This window comes from Ursus arctos, unplaced genomic scaffold (assembly GCF_023065955.2).
Source record: "Ursus arctos isolate Adak ecotype North America unplaced genomic scaffold, UrsArc2.0 scaffold_12, whole genome shotgun sequence".
NCBI classification, from domain to species: Eukaryota; Metazoa; Chordata; class Mammalia; order Carnivora; family Ursidae; genus Ursus; species Ursus arctos.
In genome coordinates, this window is record NW_026622786.1 from 53725835 (window position 1) to 53747379 (window position 21545).

The window sequence follows — 21545 nt, forward strand, 5'->3', positions numbered from 1 at the left end:
CCCAGAATGGCTCCCCCTGAAAAAATCTTGAAAGTCAAGGAAATGTTACAGACTATGATGGTGAGTTTTATCTCTCAACTAGGCATAAAAAGGATGAAGTGCTGATGAATGCTGTAACATGAATAAATCCCTAAACCATTATGCTAAGTGAGAGGAGCCAGACACAAAAGGACAAATCATATGACTCTATTTATATGAAATATCTAGAAAAGGCAAACTCATAGAGATATAAAGTAGATTAGAAGTTATCAGGGGATGAGAGGAGTTTCTTTATGAGATGACGAGAATGTTCTAAAGTAAGATAGCAGTGAGGGTTATAAACTCTGTGAATATATTAAAAACACAAAGTCTTATACTTTAAAATGGTCAATTTTATGGTATGTGAACTATATGCCAGTAAAACTGTTATTTAAAAAAAAAAGAAGGGCCCCTGCCCTGGACCTACATACAACAAACACACTGAAAATAAGTTCAATATACACATGGGGTCTTCTGCCTCTTGAGATCTGGCACTCGGTGCTGACACAGTATAACCGAAACTTTAAATATATACTCTGTGACTAACACCGATCCGGCCCCAGGGATCACTTCTCTACACCTCTTGCCCTGTGTTCTTAGAGTAGAAGGCAAGCGTGATTCTATACTATGAGGATCTGTGTGTTGCATCACTGCCAGTGGAGGAGCTGGGCACTGCTTGGAGCCCAGGAAGGACTGCAGTTGCAAAAGCACTTCAGTAAGAGAAAAGAGAACCAACTTGTCAAATTCTTCCTCAGTGTATGCTTGCACAACAAACTATCATTCCCAATAGTACCAAGCATCCATTTTCTTGTTTTTCTTAATATTTCTTTATATTCTGAAAGCGCTTACAAATTAAAATAACATTTTGCAAGATTGGGGTGCCTGGGTGGCTCAGTTGGTTAAGCATCCAACTCTTGGTTTCGGCTCAGGTCATGATCTCATAGGTTGTGGGATCAGGTTCCATGCTCAGTGGGGAGTCTGCTTGGGATTCTATCTCTCTCTCTCCCTCAGCCCCTCCCCTGCTCTCTCTCTCGCTCTAATAAATAAATAAATCTTTTAAAAAAGAATAATATTTGCAAGATTATATGCTCATGGCTGAGAACAATTCCGCAATAGTCAGTGTTATGAGTTGAATTATGTTCCCTCAACATTCATATGTTGAAGTCCTAATCCCCAGGACCTCAAAATGTGACCTTATTTGCAAATAGGGTCTTTATAGATGTAATTAAATTAAAATGAGGTCACTGGAGTGGGTCTTAATACATTATGACTGGTGTCATTACAAAAAGGGGAAATCTGGAGACACGCGCACTTGGAGGGAGAATGCCCTGTAAATATCATGGCAGAAATCAAGATGATGTATCAACAAGCCAAAGAATAATGGCAAGTCACCAAAAGAAGAGAGAAATCCTCCTCACAGACTTCAGAAAGAACTAACCCGCCAACATCTTGATCTAGGATTTCTAGCGCCTAGACCTGTAAGACAATAACTTTCTGTTGTTTAAGTCAACTCAGTACTCTTTGTAATAGCAGCTGTAGAAAACTAATATATTAAGCAATTCATATTGTTCTTAAATTTGTGCATGTATAGGATAATATGTGAAGCGTGATGCTGATTCATATGATGAAATCATATTTTATAATAATATGATACATAATATAATATTTTATAATATATTATACAATATCATGTGATTACTTATCATGACCCCATATATATTATGTGATAATATATAATATATATAATGTATATAATATAGGTTATATTATTTCATAATATGTTGTGAAATATTGTGTGATTATTTATCACATGACCCCACTGTTATATTTGAATATGATATCTAAAGTTCTTAGTTCATTTGCTGTAATTGTTCGCAAATTGAACTATTGCTTTAGGAGTTTCATTGATAATTATAGCTGCTACTGGCTCAGAGGAGTACAGTTTGTTCAAATTAAAATTAGTTTTAAAAAGTAAAAATTACAACAACTCAAGAAAATTTGTCTAATTTGGGGTTCTTGTCAAAAGAATACACGCTAAAATCTTGTATAAAAATCTGTGTAGGGGCGCCTGGGTGGCACAGCGGTTGGGCGTCTGCCTTCGGCTCAGGGTGTGATCCCGGCGTTGTGGGATCGAGCCCCGTATCAGGCTCCTCCACTATAAGCCTGCTTCTTCCTCTCCCACTCCCCCTGCTTGTGTTCCCTCTCTCGCTGGCTGTCTCTATCCTGTCGAATAAATAAATAAATAATCTTTAAAAAAAAAAATCTGTGTAAAACAACAAGGTAGTCATTTTGCTGAACTGAAGGCAATAAAAAAATTTTAATGGAACTAATATATAACAATCTATGCATCATGTATGTATATATAGATATAGATATATACATATGTATATATGTATAGATATATGTATATATCTATATCTATATCTATATCTCTATATATAAAATGTCTCTGGCCATGAACAGAACACCCAGACAAGCATAATAATGATTAAAGTAGTCATTTTTGATAGTTCTTGGCTTTTAGTCATATACAAACCATAACTTTCTAAGTATTTTTTGATTTTGTCATTATGAAGGTATATTTGTCAATGTGGGAGGACAGAACATATTTCATGTAACAGTTTGCTAGCTTGATTTATAACTTTAAATATTTAGACGTGCGGTATGTGGGCCTCCACTTGTACTCATGCCCCAGGCCCTAATCATTGTCAGGGGTGGGCCAGGACCCAACAATGACAGAAGATACAAAGCCTGAAGCTATGAACAGAAGCCAAACTAACGTCTCAGACTTGCTCCTACTACATCCTAAAATGCCATTCTGTAAGCTTCATGTGGAAACCTGACGTAGTCCCCAGGAGGAGTGACAAGTGTCTCACCACCTTTGCCTCCCTGGGCCATTGTCTCAGGGACCCTCCAAGACCTTCTCAGTTGGGGGTTATGTGGCTCTGTGGTCTCAAATGGCACTTGGCTCTCACCAGGTTTCCTAAACCTAATACATTTCACCATTCCAAACGCTAGGCCTGTGTCATGGGCTTGCACTGCATTCCTTTGCAGTAACTCTGCTGTGCTACCCTCAAGTAAACAGAGCGATGTGACAGCTACACTTCACTCCTACCTTGGAAAAAAGATGGTGCAGCTTGAGAAAAGGCTTGCAGAGCAATCCCCAAATCTTCGATAGTCACCGTGGCTATCATTTTGTCACGTTCTACCAGTCCTCTTGTGGGGTTTGCCTGCTTGCTGGGGGCCATGAGGATAGAGAAAGGAGACTAGCATTCTATCTGGGAATTAGTCTCGGTTAGAGAAGAACTCTTAGGAACAGGGTTAAGTGGTGGCAGCAGAGAAAATAGAAAAAGTAGGATAGGTCACTGGTTTCTAAGGGAAAGAGAAAAAAGTGCATCAAAATGCCAACTGGGCTAACTGAACACAATAATAAAATTTTAAAAAACCCTCCAACTGGTGGGGTGCCTGGGTGGCTTAGTTGGTTATGCGTCTGACTCTTGACTTCAGCTCAGGTCATGATCTCAGGGACCTGGGATCAAGCCTGAGTCTGTCTCTGAGCTCAGTGGGGAGTCTGCTTGAGATTCTCTCCCTCCCTTTCCCCTTGCCCCTTCCCCATGTGCGAGCGTGTGCTCTCTCTGTCTCAAATAAATAAATAAATCTTTTAAAAAAAGAAAAGGAAAATGCCACTATCAATGTCCAAATAAGGGTGAAGATCGACCTGCAAAAGGCCCCATGGGATTTCCAACTTCAGTTGTATTTTACTGTAGTTCCCTCTAAGCAAACATGCCAACTATCTATACATTTCATGCTCTTGCTGACTAATCTGATGGATAATCAGACGGCTAACATGAAACAGAGGGGCCTGACATCAAAGGATGCTGTTAGCTGCGACTGAGCATCTTTAAGGATATCAATATCCTCTCAGTAGACATCAGCTCATGAAAGCCGTATACTATCTCTGTATAAAATTAAAAACCATGAGATACTCCGACTGGGCTCATCAGAAAGACGGTAGCAAAGGAAGAATGAAAACTTCAAGAAGTAAGGACATAGAAGTGTTTAAAAATAATTTTGATAATAAAAAAGGAATTCTCTGATGCAAATACAACAGTCAGAATGTCAAGAGCCCAGGGCTTCATAGTAAAGGCAGATTAGTGGACCGCATTCATCCACCTCAAATGCAGATTATCTGCCACATTTGAAACACAGATTAACAGGAACAAATAAGGCACCAGGGTGGGAAGCATTTTTACAGCAAGTAACGAAAGTTTTAATCTTTGTTTAAAGAAGACTTCAAAAGGATTCCACATATCGACCAATAGCGAGATCATTAAAAAAAAAATTAACTTCAACAATGCAAAGCGGAGTGACCAAGTTTCTGACCTGTTTTAAGATCAATCAACATTTTCTACCTAGATAAGTAGAATGCAATTAGCACTTGGGTGATTTTAAAGGCTCTTTTACAGTTGCCTTTAATCGGCTGACGAAATAGCAGAACGGGGTGGCTGAAGGCCAATGTTTATTTTTACCCATTACCTGTTTTATTAATGGGACTGTGGGCCACTGGGCCCTCCAGGCACACACAAATATATTAAAATATCCCACACTGTAATTAAGTGGCACAGAGGGATTAGAGCAAATTCGGTGGCTGTTATGTTTGCCGTGGTGTCGTATGGGTCAGACATTCTGATGCTCTTGTGGTCGAGCCCAGGGAATTTTACTGCCGAGGTCTACAAAATATGGAATATATTTTCTTGCAGAGCGAAGGTTTTAATAAAAGGCTCTTATCCCCCAAATAAAAATATACATAAAGAAAAATGCCCCAAGTGGATGCTCCTACAGGAAAGGAAGAGAACCCCTTGGCCAGAGGAAAGGACAAATGCAGCACGAATCGCATCACTTTAAGAAATGGGGTCTTTAGACTCCAGTAACAAAGGACTCAGAATGAATCAAACCCCTGTAACTCTCAGTCCCGGCACAGGGCTTTCTTCCCTCCCCTACGTGAGTCAGAACTTCTGCCTCTGAGTTTTTAAAGGGGATACAAATAAAGTGATGGCCTAACTGTTGGGTTGTTCAGTAACTAGAGCATCAGGAATGCAATGCTTGCAGAAACACAGAAGAGATCCTTTCAGGCTCCAGGCCTAACCCAGCGCTGTTACCAGTTTTTGTTTGATTTGACCGAATCCATTGTCGTAACTAAGTGTTAGATTGATTTTAAAATAGAAAACGTAAGTAGATTTTCGCTTTCATCAGCATGTTCAGAATCAACGAGACCACCCTTGAGGTGAGTGCCAGTGCTGGTCTCTTGTGAATCTTCGTATCAGAGAAAAAGCAAAATGGAATGAGGGTAGGGCAACATGGAATGAAATCTGGAAACAGCGTTTTGGCCCAAGCAGAGGACAACATTGCCTTTGCCCTAGAAACCTCTGGAGAAACACTTAGAAGTGACAAGAAGGGAGATAAAAGTACTTACGAGGATCCTGGACTTGCAGTGGGAGGAGGGCCTGGAAAAATGAAAGGAAAACAAAAGAAACAGTCAGGCTGGGTTACTGGAGGGTGAGCGTGGGTACAGTCAAACTGTTACAGATTAAAGTACTCAACCACCCTGAGGTGATATTTGTTTTTCTGGGATTTATTATTTTGTTTCAGTTCCCCCACAATCACCTCTACAAAAAAACGTACCAGTGAGAACCTGTCTAGAGCCCACAGTTCAGGGCCTGGAAAATGCTAGCATAAGTGCTGACAAATGAGTCACTACAGTAGGCATCCTCACGCCGTGCAGGGGGTTTGCAGGGGGAGGCTGAGCGGTCACAGGAGCACACTGATCGAGACAGGAGGGATCTTGGATGGCAGCTGGACAGACAAGGGGCATACCTACTGCAGACCTTTCCATCTTCTCTCTCACTGGCATGGTGGTTTAGAGCAGGGCTGTGGGGTCAGACAGATCTGGACTCTGCCCCTGCTCTGCTATTTACTAGCTGGACAACCCTGCACATGGTCCTTAACTGCAGGCCTTGGTTTACTTAGCTGTAAAATGGGTACAACTGTACCAGCTTTAGAAACTGTCCCAGTTTCTGGGCACATAGGACATTTTCAGTATGTGTGCATCCCTCCCTCCTCACTCCCGTGGATGCTGAGGGCCAAAGGCCATCCCCAGTAGAAGGTGGCTTACCAAACTTGACGAACAAGACTCCAGTGGTAGAAACTACTTTCTTGCCATTTGTTGCCACGCACTGGAAGTAGCCTGTGTCTGTGGTGTCAAGGTTCCTAATCCGCAGCCTGGAGCCATAGTTGGTTGCCCGAAAGGAGATCCTCCGGGGCTCCTGAACCACAGGTGCGTCATTTTTGAACCAGCGGATGGTGGGAGATGGATTCCCAGAGACTTTGCAGTGCAGCTCAGCTGTCTGCCCCAGGGACGTGGTGATGTTATTCATCGGTTCATCGAGGGTCAGGTAAGAATCTGTGAGCACAGGTGAAGGAGGCAGGTGAGAGGGGCAGACAGCTAATGAGTACCTTCGAGCAACCCCAATCCACTCCAATGTGCCCCAAGACCACAGAGGGACTGCACAAGAGAGGCAGGGAGGCAGACCAGGCATGAAATTATACATTTACCGAGACCCCGTGACTGCGGAACAATCACCCACAGAGCCTGCTGCTTACAAGGAAACTTGTTACCAACCATCGTTTAAAACCCGAAGTTTTCAAATGACTATATGGTAACCCATGGATAAGTAAATGTACTTTCTAAGCCAAGACAGAATGAGATTTTATGTTTCCAGGTATAAGAAAAATATACAGTCCTTGTTACAGATTCAAACAATACCGTGAAGAAGAAAAAGCTGCAAAATTACCTCAAATCTTTCCACCCCAAAATGACACCATTCTTAACATTCTGGCAAAGCTCCTTCCAGCTTGTCCACTTTTTTTTTTTTTTAAAGATTTTTATTCATTTATTTGACAGAGAGACAGCCAGCGAGAGAGGGAACACAAGCAGGGGGAGTGGGAGAGGAGGAAGCAGGCTCCCAGCGGAGGAGCCCGATGTGGGACTCGATCCCGGAACGCCAGGATCACGCCCCGAGCTGAAGGCAGACACTTAACGACTGCGCTACCCAGGTGCCCCCCCAGTTTGTCCACTTTTGATAAGAAAGAAAGCATAGAAGACTGGAAGAGCAGGAGCAACATATTTATATCCACATAGCACAAGATCAGGAAGGATGCTGCAAATCTTCCCGCCAGTGATGATATAAAGGTCATGGAGGCCAGCGTAATGAGGCAATGAATAGTTCTATAATGTTACTCATATTAACCATTAATATGTTACAGTAAATAATTCTATATATTCAACTTTTAATTGAGATATAATTTACATTTTAGGAAATGTACCCATCGTAAGTTATATAGTTCCATAAGTGTTGACAAATGCATATATCCATGTAACCAATGCTCCTACCAAGATAGAGAGCATCCTCAATGTCCCCAAAAGTACCCTAAGATCCTCTGTAGTCAATCCTTGCTTCCACCTGCACCCCCATCTCCATTCTAGGCAACTGCAGTTCTGATTTCTATCATCATAGATTAATTTTGTCTGTTCTAGAATTGCACATAAATGGAATCATACTGTATGTACATTTTGCCTTTGGCTTTTTAAGGGATTTCTTTATTTTAATAATGAAATACATTTTACTTAAGTTTATTCTTCAATAATATATTTTAAATCTCATATTGATATTAGTTGCAGAATCCAGTTACAGAGAAAATAATTTACTATTTAAAAAATTAAGTTCAATATATTTTTTTAAAAACTGGTCTGTTGTTCGTGTATAAGGAGTTTTCTTTGTGTCATTTGCCCTGACCACCCATGCTCTGGTAGATCTCCCCTGCCATGCCCTCCCGTTGCCTTCTGTCCTTCCCTGACCCCCAACCTGGGATGGCTTGTTAAGCAGCTGTCCTCTCTGCAGGACTATATGCCCATAAGGGCAGGCATCTAGAATGTTTTGGTCATCATTGTATCTTTAGTGTATCCTACCATCTAGCAGCATTGTACAATAGAACTTTCTGTAATGATGGAAATGTTCTATAATCTGCATTGTCTAAATTGCAGCCACCAGCTACAGGTGAGCTACTGAGCACATGATATGTAACTAGAGCAACTGAAGAACTGAATTTTTAAATTTTAAATTTTAACAGCCACATGTGGCTAATAGCTACCGTACGGTAGAGCATAGGCAGAGCATAGTAAATTTGTTGAATTTAATGGAACTTTGTTGAAAAATAACCTTTTTTGGGGAGATATCTAAGTGGCTAATTTAAGCACCCAAATTCCTATAAAATGCGTTCATAAATGCCAGAAATAAATAATTCATTATGTACCTTAATTTTCCACAAAAAGACTGGGGAGAAATGTCAAAGTCTGGGCAGCCCCATAGGAGAATGTCACACGTGAATGACATTTACCTTATTTGAGTGGTAGAAAACAGATTAAGTATGACTATCACTCACTGTGTTACTATAATGACACTTTTCATCCCACTTAAACCAATGAATAATTATCTTTCACAATGCAATCATGAGTGCATAAATTATTTTGCAAATGTCTTGCTTCTTTCCATTTATATTCTGATCTTCATCTCTGAACTTGTTTCTATAATCTATATACATATATACTCAATCTATGAATGTTTTTGCTCATAGATAGAAGCACATGTGTTCCTAATTCATTTGAGGTGTGCCCACAGAGTAGAGACACTAACGAACAGGTGGCTTGATGGAGCTGCCATCATGGCCTCACAGTCCCGTCTCCTACCCAGAGAACGGCTAACTATGTATCCTCAGTAGAAAAGAAGCAAAGAAATAGCAATGCCAATATAAGCATAGTGATTAATACTCCATTGGGTAGGTTCTGGAGCTAAACTAACTGGGTTTGAATCCCGGGTCAGCCCTCAATTCTGAGTGACCCTAGGCAAGTTTCTTAACCTCTGGGTACCTCAGTTTAACTGAAAAATAGAAATAACAAATAGGACGCTACCAGGCAAAACTGTTAGAGGATTAAAATTAAATTGGATGACACATGGGAGGCACTTAAACTAGTATTGGGCAAAAAAGTAAACACTCAAAATGTTAATCAATGTTACTGCAATTCTTTTATAATAATAACAATTTTTGTATATTTCAGGTTACCAGTCTCATGTTCTCCTCTAACAATCTGGTAAAGTAGGAAAGGTGCATTAATTATCACAATGAGGAAATCGCATCTCAGATGTGCACTGACCAGGCCCATGGTCTCTCAGGGATCCCACTGCACATTGCGCCCAAAGCCTCCAGCACCAGCAGCCTTCAGTTCTCAGGCTCAGCCAAGCACAAAGTCCAGGTGAGCCAATAGGCCAATACAGTAGTGTGCACAGATAGACTAGTTAGAATCCTACAATATGCCAGGGGCTTTACTACAGTACTCACTCGCTCAATAACCCCACAAGGCAGGAACTGTTATCACTGCTTTACAACGAGGAGACCTACGATCAGAGAAGTTAAGTGACTTGTCCAAGGCCACATGGCTGAACTGAGGTCTAATCCAGATCTTTTGGGACTCCAAAACCTAGCTCTTTCCATTCTGCCAGACTGCTTGGGCAACTAGAGCCCCATTGAGGGGTGGAGACAGAATCTGAGTTTCTTCCCTAAAAAAAGAGCAAGCTGGGGACATACACCCACTTCCCACAGGGCTGTGATCTGCCCCTAACTCGTCACAATTGTCTAGCTAATGGGTCTAAGCTTTAGCTGGTGTTCTAGTTTCCCTCCAGAAGCCAGGTAACTCACCTGACCTGATATATTGGGATTCCAATTCCTCTGCCTATCCCTTGGCAGGCCCTTCTCCTTTTTAAAAAAAATTTTTTAAAGATTTATTTATTTATGTGAGAGAGATGGGGGAGAGGGCTAAAGGAAGAGGGAGAGAGTCTCAAGCAGACTCCCCACTGACTGCAGAGCCTAAAGCCCAACGTGGGGCTCAATTCCACGGCCCTGAGATCATGACCTGAGCTGAAAACAAGAGTCAGACGCTCAATGGACTGAGCCACCCAGGCGTCCCCTACCTTCTTTCAATATTGAAGCTAACCAACACCAAGCCTCACTCCCAGAGACCAGGATGACAGCTGCCGGGTGCATGACTCAGGGGTTAACATCACCTGCTGAGCTTTAGTCAAAAACCAAAGTCACTTCTACTTCTTCTCTTTAGTTCTCTCCAACAGGTGGTTGCAGCCAAAGTCCAGAAAGCTCTGTGGCCAAGTGCACATACATATCACCTAAAAGGGTGAGCTGGCATTTAAACAATTTCTTTGACTCCCAACTCCAGTGACTTTGCATGATACCATAATCATAGGCATACAGAGCTTCAAGTTTTTTCTTCTAAGAACATAAATTAGCCAAGAACCAGAGAGTTCTATAACGTGGGGGTAGTTTTTCAATTACCTTCTGAAGATGTATTCAGATTGATTGAAAACAAATTAGTAAGGGCTGATCTAACATACAAAATCAACCCTCACAGACTCTGGCGCCAGAATGCCTGAATTCATGCCCTGGTTCTGCTCCTTATCAGCGGTGTGAGCTTGAGTCTCAGTTTTGTTATCTGTGAGATGAGTATACTGGTTGTATCCTCCTCATAGGGCTATTTCAAGGACGAAATGAATTAACACATGGCAAGTGCTTGGAATAGGCTCTGGAACAGAGCAAGTAGCATGTGAATTTCTGTTATTTCATTAGCGTATTCTTTTCTTTTTTCTCTTTCTTTCTTTCTTTCTTTCTTTCTTTCTTTCTTTCTTTCTTTCTCCCTTTTTTTTTTTTTTAAGTATATGTGCCCTTTGCATTAGCCAATTGATGGCCAATGTTTTGGGTTTTTTTTTTTTTTAAAGATTTTATTTATTTATTTGAGAGAGAGTGGGCATACACACAGAGGGAGAGGGAGAGGGAGAAGCAGGCTTCCCAAAGAGCAGGGAGCCTGATGTGGGACTTGATCCCAGGATCTTGGGCTCATAACTTGAGCCAAAGTCAGACGCTTAACCAACTGAGTCACCCAGGCACCCCTTTTTCTTTTTCTCACAAATATCTTATTCCTAAAAGTAGGGAATGATTGTTCATCCAGCTGATTGGTTTCCAGACAAAGTCCAGTCTTGATTTTACAGAAAAGAACACCTGAGGGGTGAAGTCACCTGCCTGAGATCACATAACTGATACACTGCAGGCAAGAGTTGGTTAACTTGTCCACGAAGCTACATAATACCCACCTAATAACAAAAATGAGAACTACGGGGTATCTTGAAATCGGTGTAGTAGCTGGCCCAAGCAGTATATGTCCAGAGAGAACAAAGGAAATGTAAACAAATCTTTGTGTTTACTGAGCAAAGGAGCCCTGCCACAAACACAGGGAATTTGGTTCTAACTTTTTACCAATAAAGAATAATGTGCAAATTTGTTTGCCATCTGTAGCGGCTCACTTCGAACAAGCAAATGGCCTGGTCCTCAGTTTGGCAAAGACTAGAAGCATCAGAACAACATTTGGCCTAAACAACATGAAAGCATTTTGTGACTGGAATAAAATAAAATAAAAACGCATGTCTGCATCATTACTATCAGTCTTGTTGTTAACAAGCCCCTGGCTACAATCCATTCTCTTCCCAGAACCAGCTGGATCCTTCTGTAGCAGCCTCATGAGCCACATTGGGGGATCAATTCTCTTCCCTACTCCTAGAGCTTGGTGTGGCCACTGCGGGTTCTGAGCCAGTGGTCATTCCCTTCAGGGAACACCTGGGTATCTCTGTGAAGAAGCCCAGTGCAGAGGACACCTGCCAAGTGGGCCTGACAGCAGCTGGGCCACTAGCTAGCTGCCTGTGTCCACCATTTCACCTCCAGACTCTGGCTTCATGCTCTGTTCCACGGGCCTGTGCGGGCTGCTCCTCCTGACCGGTTTACATTTCCATATGGTGTAGCCGAAGCCCTGGATGGCAGACAGCAGGTACCAATGGGGCCTGATGCCACACAAAGCTACGGGGCTTCTACATTTATACCTGGCTACTTGTATTTTCTTTCAGTGGCTTGATTCAATACCTCTGACAATGTGTGCTGGAGCCGTGGAAGCTTTCTCATCCTTCTTTCCCTTCTTCTTTAGGCCACAAATGCTGGCAGGCTGGCCAGTAGCAGGTGGGGTATAATGTGGCTTCAGAGAGAAAAATATTCTAATTCTGCTGACTCTACCCTCTAGCTCCTGTGTTGCTGTGTCTCCCGGGGTGGTACTGGTAATAACGGTGATAATGATAAAAACATCTACGATGATGATACAATAATAACAGTGATAACAGTTAACACATAAAGGGTAGTTATTATTATAGCAGGTGTTGTTACAAACTGTTATGATTATCCTCATCTTACACATCAGAAATCTAATGCACAGAGAGGGTAACGAGGCTGAGATCCCACAGACAGTGAGTAGAAGTGAATCAAATTACTGATTCGATGCAATTACAATCAAGATCCCAGCAAGTTATTTTGTGGATATTGACAAACTTGTTCTAAAGTTTACACGCACAGGCAAAAGTTCCAGAACAGCCAAAATAATATTGAAGGAGAAGATCAAAGTTGGAGGACTGATACTACCCAATTCTTTTTTTTAATTATGATATATTAGTGATACTACCCAATTCTTGATATAAAGCTACAGTAATCAAGACAGTGTGGTATTGGTGAAAGCATGGATGAACAGATCAATGAAACAGAACAGACAGCCCAGAAATAGACCCACCTAAATACAGTCAACTGATCTTTGACAAAAAAGCACAGGCAATACAAAGTAACAAAGAAAATCTTTTCAACAAATGGTGTTGGAACAACTGTACATCCACGTGCAAAAAAGTGAATCTGGATGCAGATCTTATACCTTTCACAAAAATTAACTCAAAATGGATCACAGACCTAAATGTAAAATGCCAAATTATAAAACTCCTGGAAGATAACAGGAGAAAGTCTAGATGATTTTGAATATGATAATGACTTTTTAATTTTTTTTTAAAGATTTCATTTATTTATTTGAGAGAGAGAGAGAAAGAAAGAGCGAGCGAGCACGAGTGGGGAGGGGTGTAAGGGCAGGCAGACTCCCAGCTGAGAGATCACAGGACCCCGGGATTGTGACCTGAGCAGAAGTCAGACACTTGACCAACTGAGCCACCCAGGCGCCCCACAATAATGACTTTTTAGATACTACCGGGAAGACACGATCCTTGAAAGAAGTAATTGACAAGCTGAAATTCATTAAAGTTAAAAAAAACTTCTGCTCTGCCGAAGACAATGTCAAGAGAATGAGAAGACAAGCCGCGAACTGGGAGAAAATATTTGCGAAAGAAACGTCTGATAAAGGAATGTTGTCCAAAATATACAAAGAACTCTTAAAATTCGATGAGAAAACAAAAACCTGATTAAAAAACAGTCCAAGACCTTAACAGATACCTCATCAAAGATACAAAAATGGCAAATAAGCATATGAAAAAATACTCCACGTCAGATAAATGCAAATTAAAACAACAAGATACTGCTATATACTTATGAGAATGACCAAAATCCAGAACACTGACAACACCAAATGCCGGTGAGAAAACGGAGCAATAGGAAATCTCATTCATTGCTGGTGGGAAGGCAAAATGGTACAGTCACTTTGGAAGACAGTTTGGCAGCTTCTCACAAAACTAAACATATTCTTACCATATGATCCAGTAATCTCACTCCTTGGTATTAACCCAAAGGAGCTGAAAACTTATGTTCACACAAAACCCTGCATACGGATGTTTGTAGATTTATTCCTAACTGACAGAGCCTTGAGGAAACCGAGATGTCTCTCAGTAGGTGGATAAAGTGTAGTACATCTAGGCACCGGAATATTATTCAGCACTAAAAGAAAATGAGCTTTCAAGCCATGAAAAGACATGAGGGACACTTAACTTCATTTTATTAAGTGAAAAAAGCCAAACTGAAAAAGCTACATACTGTATAATTTCAACTATATGACACTTTGGAAAAGGTAAAACTATGGAGACAGTAAAAAGATCAGTGGTTGCCAAGGGTTGGGGGGCGAGAAGGGGATGAATGAATAGGGGAACACAGAATATTGTTAGGGCACTCTAAATGGTGGACACGTGTCATTACACATTTGGCTAAACCAACAGAATGTGCAACACCAAGAGTGAACTGTACTGTAAGCTATGGACTTTGGGTGATTTTGATGTGTTCATCAATCGTAAGACACACCACTCTCATGTGGGATACTGATAATGGGGGAGGCTGTGCATGTGAGGCAACAGGGGGTATATAGAAAATCTCTGTATCTTACATTTTGCTGTGAACCTAAAAGTGCTCTAAAAAAATAGTCTTTAAAAAAAATTAGATGTTCTAATTTTTCATTCCAGTATAGAAGTTTTCAAACTCTCTGGTTTCAAGACCCCTAAGACTCTAAAATATAGAGGACCGGATGCCTGGGTTGCTCAGTTGGTTAAGTGTCTGCCTTCAGCTCAGGTCATGATTCCAGGGTCCTGAGATCAAGCCCCGCATCAGGCTCCTTGCTCAGCGGGGAGTCTGCTTCTCCCTTTGCCTGCCGCTACCCCCGCTTGTGTTCTCTCTCTGACAAATAAAATTTTTTAAAAAATCTTTAAAATATTGAGGACCCCAAAGAGAAAATTTAAAAGCATTTGTGTACTAATTTATTGAAAAATAAAAAAGTAATGTCTTTACTTGTTAATATTAATAATATATTTCAAAGAAAAATAACCATATTTTATATACACACAAAAATAGTGAAAAGGATGGCATTGTTTCATATTGTTGTAAATCTATTTGGCTTAAGAGCAGTCAGCTGGATTCTCCTCTTTCTGCATTCAATCTGTTGAGATATGTTGTTTTGGTTAAAGGATATGGAAAAAAATGTGCCTTTACACAGCTGGAAAAGGGAGGGGTATTTTAATAGCCTCTTCAGATAATTTAGAATATTCTTCTGTGATACTATACTAAAATTTGATAAGTGGTAATTTCTTAAGGGTTAGTCATGATGTGAATATGAAGCCTTATCAGTGAAATTTTCATAATCTGTTACATTAAAATGGCTTGGTTTATCTTGGATTTAAAGATCTTTCACCCACCTACAGTCTTGTAACACCATGCATTGTCCATTTAGAAAACATTGTTCCAAGGAGTTATGTAAATCTTCCAAATGTGAACACATTTAATTACATAATAGAGAAAAATAGTTTTTGTTAATATCACCACCAATCTCATCAGTAAAGACTAGAAAGCTATTGGGGTGCCTGGGTGGCTTAGTTGGTTAAGCGTCTGCCTTCTGCTTAGGTTACAGTCCCAGGGTCCTGGGATCAAGCCCCATGTCTGACTCCTTCCTCAGCAGGGAGTCTGCTTCTCCCTCTCCCTCTGGGCTTCTCCTGGCCCCCTAGCCCTGCCCCTCTGCTCTTGTTCTCTCTTTCTCTCTTCTCAAAAGACTGGAAATCTGTCAAGCTCATGGTGGTGGCTAAAAGTTTATAAAATTTTAATTTTTGCTTAGAAGCTCAAATTTTATTATTGGCTAATACCGTCTCCTGTTTATTTGAAGTAGCAGACTCATTTTGTTCATTTCCAAGAATATTCAAAAATAACTAACCATAGTTTGACAGTCAATCATTCTTTTTCTTTCTTTCTTTCTTTCTTTCTTTCTTTCTTTCTTTCTTTCTTTCTTTCTTTCTTTCTGTTTAGTACAGTTGAAACACACTGTTAAACAAGTTTCAGGTGTACAACATAGTGATTCAACTTCTCTATAGGTTATGCTGTGCTCACAAGTCCAGGTACTGTCTGTTACCACACAACACGATTACAATACCACTGACGATGTTCCCTCTGCTGTACCGTTTCTTCTTGTGACTTATTCCTTCCCTACCTGGAAGCCTGTATCTCTCTCTTCCCTCCACCCATTTTGCACCCCACCCCCTGGCAACCAACAGTTTGTTCCCTGTATTTATAGGTCTGATTCTGCTTTTTCTTTCTTTATTCATTTGTTTTATTAGAGTCCACGTATGAGTGAAGTCATATGGTATTTGTCTTTCTCAGTCTATTGTTTTTTTCAAGTAAAAAAGGGGCTAGTTCACGTCACAATGCAAATGCTTTTCTTTGTGACAACTCTAGGACTTCAGCAGCCAGCACTCCTGCGTATTTCCCATTTTGCCGTATGGGATATTAAAGACGTGTACTCGTGGGTCAAGATTTAATTAAGTAAATATCTTTCACTGCTTCATCAAAGACATTCTTAAGTACAACTGGCTTTCTTTTTTTTTTTTTTTTTTAAACCACAAGTGCATGCTGGTGGAGATGACAAGGACTTCTAGCAGAGTTTGATATAGTTTGCTACCCATTGTCTTGATTTAGGCTAGGGCCCCAGCAGTGTTACCTAACCATTGCTTTTGTATAATCAAGATGGGTAAACCACAGTTTGGAGGACTTAAAGACTATCCCAGCCAAAAAAAGGCAAAGCCAGGATTTGGACTCCGAGCTCAGTGCTCTTTTTGTCACACCCCACAGGTGCCCTTTACCACCCGTCTGGGCCCTGGACTGGTGTAAAGCTCTCAGAACGAAATAGTTTAGCTTGGGCCCTGTGCACCATAAGCCAGAGAAAGGCCTGGATGGCCTGTTTCCCATTTCTGAATAAGCAGCCTGGGATTTGGGGGCAACTCTAAGTGACTGTGATAGGCAAATTTTGGGACTCTGAATAAAAAAGGACTTGATATTTTTTATAATATAGGGAAATGAAATACTAGTAATCTTTTAGTGCCACCATTTCCTCCATGACCCATAGAAAGTGGTGCTTATAGCTAGTACTTTTTGAGCATTTATATGGTGCCAGATAGTATCCTAAGTACCTCGTACACATTAACTTATTAATCTTGAAAACAATCCCATGAGTTAGACCCTCTTATTACTCTCATTTTAGAGATAAGGAAATGAGACACAGAGAGGTTAAGTATTTGCCCAAAGTCACACAGCTACAAAGTGGAAGAGCCAGGACTCAGACCCAGACCTTTGGACACAGGAGACCATACTATTAGCCAAGGTACCATTCGTGATGAATCCAGACTGTGGTCTTTCATTGTCCCCCACGCCCCCTAACTAGGACTCCAGAATATTCTTGCCCTTTTTATGAGTCCGTCCAGCATGTGACAATACCACCGGTACCGAGAACAACGAAATCACTCCTAGTTACGTATGACGTAACTGGAAGTCACCACTGAGAATGAGCTTTTTAAATACAGTACACGCATCGTTCATACTGACGCTTAATCAACCTAAAAAGTGAACTGCGAGAAAAAAGAAGTTAGTTTATGAGCTTTCTGGGAATTGAGGCCCTATTTCCTCCTTTTTTCCTTTTTGTATTCCCCTTAGCACTCCATGTGTTATTTTGAACTTCGTAGGCATTTAATAAAGGCTAGTTGATTAAGTAAATGGAAGGCTCAAGTGTATTTAGGGCAAATGAGCTTCGGAGACACCCCATTTATTACTTACCCATTTGACAAGACGTCACATCCACAAATCCTTCCCAACATTTATTGCTTAATTTTCAAAGTGCCCTCCCACTCTCCTCAGGGAGGGAGGTGGGGCCAAGAGTTATATTCTCATTTTGACAGGTGAGGGAAACTGAGATATAAAGAGTTTAATGGTCCTTTGCCATGGCAACCCAGCCAGTCAGCCGGGGAGCCAGTCACCATTAGGCTTCAGGGCCTCCGTCTTGGTATCAAAGAGGCACATGCCAAAATCCTAGTCTCCTACAGGACCGATCCTTCTCAGAAGAGGGAGGAGGCTCCTGACATGAAATAAAATGCTTAGCTAAACATAAAGGAAGGCTGCCAAACACAGTTAGGTCATCGCATTTGACTTTGAGAGAACATTCTGTTCACGCTATCAACCTGCATTCACTTTCAGCACACTTCACCATAAATACTTCTGACTCACTATCTCGGGAAATATTTTTTATCTTAATAAACTCAATGCAAAACATAATCTAAATCGGCTTGCACATTCTTGAGTTGGAGCCACAAGCTGCATTTAATAAAAGTCAGTGGAAATAGCAGGGGACTTCTGAATAACCGCAGTTCGTTATCTGACGTGGGGCTGCTGGGAAGTCTCGAACGCACGGGGAGCAGGAGGTCGGTACGTTGAAGGTATGGAGAGGGCTCGAGACCACTGGATGACCCCACTCGCTGGAGCTTAGCTCCCACTGGAGGCACTATTTATAATAATGGGCTGAGGCGCGGTAATTAAGAACACGGATCTGGAGTTGGATGCTTTGGCTAAATATCCGAGTCCCACCTCTCACCTGCCGGTACTTAACATCTCCAAGCCTCAGTTTACTCAACTGTACAATGGGGCCAATAATTGTACTTAGCCACAAATGTTGTCATGGGGGTCACATGAGATCATCAATTTCGGGAGCTATAATTAGCTAGAGCCAGAGAGTCTCAACCCTCATGAACATCACTATCACTTGCGGAATAACAAACAAAACCAACACTGATGCCTAGGTCTCACCCCTGCAGATTCTAATGTAATTGATCCTGTGTAGAGTCCAAGTATCAGCATTTTTTTAGGCGCTCCCCCAAAAGATTCTCTGGAGCGATAGACAGGAAAACACGTGGTTGCGATGATTATAACCCTCACTTTCTGGCCACTGAGTCTTGCCTGGCTTCCTGCTAAGCCCAGTTTTTACTGCTCAAAAATCTCCAGGATTCTCCACTACAATCCCTATCGTTCAGAAGAAACCAAGGCAGAGACATTAAGGTACAGAGACACCTCCACGAAGATAAATATTCCTTGGCCAAGCAAAGATACCACAGAGCAGGAGATGTGATGGTAAAAGTCAAAAGAAAGGAAGAGCTGTGCGGGGCTGGGGCTGGGCCTACCACTTACAATTTCCTGAGAGCTCAAGTACTTAGGCATCAAGCTGAGCTTGGGGTAATGACCTCTGGGTAACAAGAGGGGTTGGAAGAGTATCCCTGGATCAAAGACAACAAAGAGCCAAATGTGTGGCTCTTTTTGGGGAGCAAACGCATATATATAAGAAATGGTTCTGCAAATGTTTTTAGAGCAAAAACCCCTGTAAATCTGGACTAATGGGGACAAGCAGCCGCCCTTATCGGCCTTTCTTTAGGAAGCACAGTAAATACACAGCAACTCAAAGGAGTTTAAGAAAACTTTGCTACCTAGAGGCTCGATTTAATGAATAGGTCGTTTTTTACAAGTAGGCCAACTGTATTTAAATGGCCTCTTAAAAGCTCAGGGAAACTACTTTTTCCTCTTAAGTAGCTAAGATCTACATGGGATGAGAATGGCTGGCCTCCAGCATTTCGATCGCTTTCTGCCCCAGCTATAATTAACAAAGGTGGAAGGAAAAAGGAACAAACTTGTTGAGCACTGATTCTATCAGGCACTTTCTACCTGTTATTGCATTTTATTCTTTCCAGAACCCTGTGGTACATATAGGTTTTTGTTAGCCAATTTTAACCAAGGCTAACAGAGGTGTCAGCATAGCTAGGCCCAGCATGGCTGGGACTGAATCCAGTTCTGACACCTTCCCCGCCTCCACTCCCAGCTTGTCCCCTCTCAACCTGCTGTTTTATACCCCACTGTCATTAAGAACTTCTTCCACTATCAACTCACCTGAATCCATCTGGATAACACCTCCTTGTCACACCAAAGATGCCATGATCTCTATGTACTCTTACTTTTTCTCCAGGAGCCAGGCGTCTAATGGGATCACTGGCAACTGCCAACAAGGTTACTCTAGTGACTTCTTTTCTAGTTTCAAACTTTTTTGGACTTCTGTGACTTATTTAAGTATCCAATTTATTTTACTACAATTTTCAACCATTTTTATTATGTGGGGGTTATTATTATTTATTATCTGGGGGTTATCATTTTATTCATATTTGTCATGTGTATGTGTCGTTTAAGTTTAGAAATAGTAAGAATACTTTAAAATGATGAGCAGAAGCACACTTAACCATCAGACAGTAACTTGACTTGGATACAATCAATCCCATCCTGCTGACATTCACAAGGACACAAGGTTCTGGTTTGAGAACTGGTCCTTCCATTTTAGAGAAATATTCCCAATCCTGTTTCTGACCCTCCTGGTCTTCATCAATCCTAACTATGAAGTAGCGATTATTTTAACTATATCCCCATCTTCAGCTGAATGCTAGGGTGATAAGTAAATTCTCGGGCCTAAGAATTCTTGAGATATAAGGTACATCTAATTCCCAGCCATCCCCAGCAGCTTTTCCCCAGCCCTGCAAAACCAAACCAAACAATACCAGCAAAACCATCAGTGATTACCTTGCTTCACTAGAACTTAGAAAAGTTCTAACTTGAAAACAACAAAAGAGGTAAAGCTTTTGACTCTCAGGCTTGGGCCCTGCATGCCATACTGCAACCCAAAAACTGCATTCTTGCCCCTGTATGGGTGGGTTATGAGCCTTTGTAAAATGCTGACAGACCTTAACTATAGCAGGACAGGATGAGTGGGCTTGCATAATGAACTTTTAAATTAGCAGCGATAGTATCTAGAAGGCCAAGCCTGAGATAAGTCTCTGTTTTGGGCTGTGGGCCAACGCAAACAGAGCACTTCGTAAGTCATCTCTGCGATTTCAATACCGTGAATACGAACGATGCCTCAGCATCGGCACGACGTGTGCTCCTCGCTACAGAAGCCTATAGATGCTTCTGTGTCATGCAAAGGCCACAGTTCGCCTTCAGCCCTTTGGGGAGCCCTTTTCGGGGAGGAACTGAGCCATATTTAGGGCCTTCAAGGACGTAGTCATCGTGTGTTTTTACTACCCTGGCCTGACTCTGCAAGGCAGCGGCTTGTCAGGTCACAATAAATTCTCGAGCATTTGATGGCTCTAAGGGATGCCCAGGTGGCTTTCAAAATAAAAGCTTGCCATTCTGGCCAAGGAATTTCTGTCCCTATAGGAACCACACAGTTATCCCAGCTCAGTTTTCTAGTCACATCTTGATTGAACAGATCCCAAATCCCTTTGTGTGCCAGTCAGCATTCCAACGCGACTCCACTGAGGCCAACATTCCAGTTTCAGGTTTTCCCAGAATATAAACGTCAGGGGACACGAAAGGGCACAAAAACCATTCTTTCCCCTCTTCTCCACTCATTGTGCAAAGTTTGTATTTCAAATTTTGAAAGAATCTGCTGACTTGGCCACATCTCAGATCTGCTGTGAGCAGGGCAGTGCACTGGAGACGACCCTGTCACCTGAATGTTGTTAGGAATGGGGCGATTTTGCTCTCAAATTTTGAACCAAATTCCTCAAAAACTAGACAGTCTCTGCTCCACTGCCTTTTCAACAAAACAGAAAAATATTAAGCAATCTGGAGATGAGAAAGGAAGTGGGTGCTATTTTCTCAGTAGTAAGAGGCAAGAGTCAAAGAAGCAGATGAGGCAGGGAACACTGGGGTTCTCC

The 21545-nt window shown here is 41.5% G+C and overlaps 1 protein-coding gene across 2 annotated transcripts in view; it reads right to left on the reverse strand.

Moving 5' to 3' along the window:
* ROR1 (receptor tyrosine kinase like orphan receptor 1) overlaps positions 1-21545 on the reverse strand; it is a 389042-nt gene that overhangs the window by 120538 nt on the left and 246959 nt on the right. For both annotated transcript variants that reach the window (XM_057310603.1, XM_026497919.4), the window contains exons 3-4: positions 6191-6478; positions 5492-5522 (exon numbers count right to left, since the gene is read on the reverse strand). In XM_057310603.1, the coding sequence (XP_057166586.1) occupies positions 5492-5522; positions 6191-6478 (319 nt within the window). The remainder of the gene's footprint in view (positions 1-5491; positions 5523-6190; positions 6479-21545) is intronic.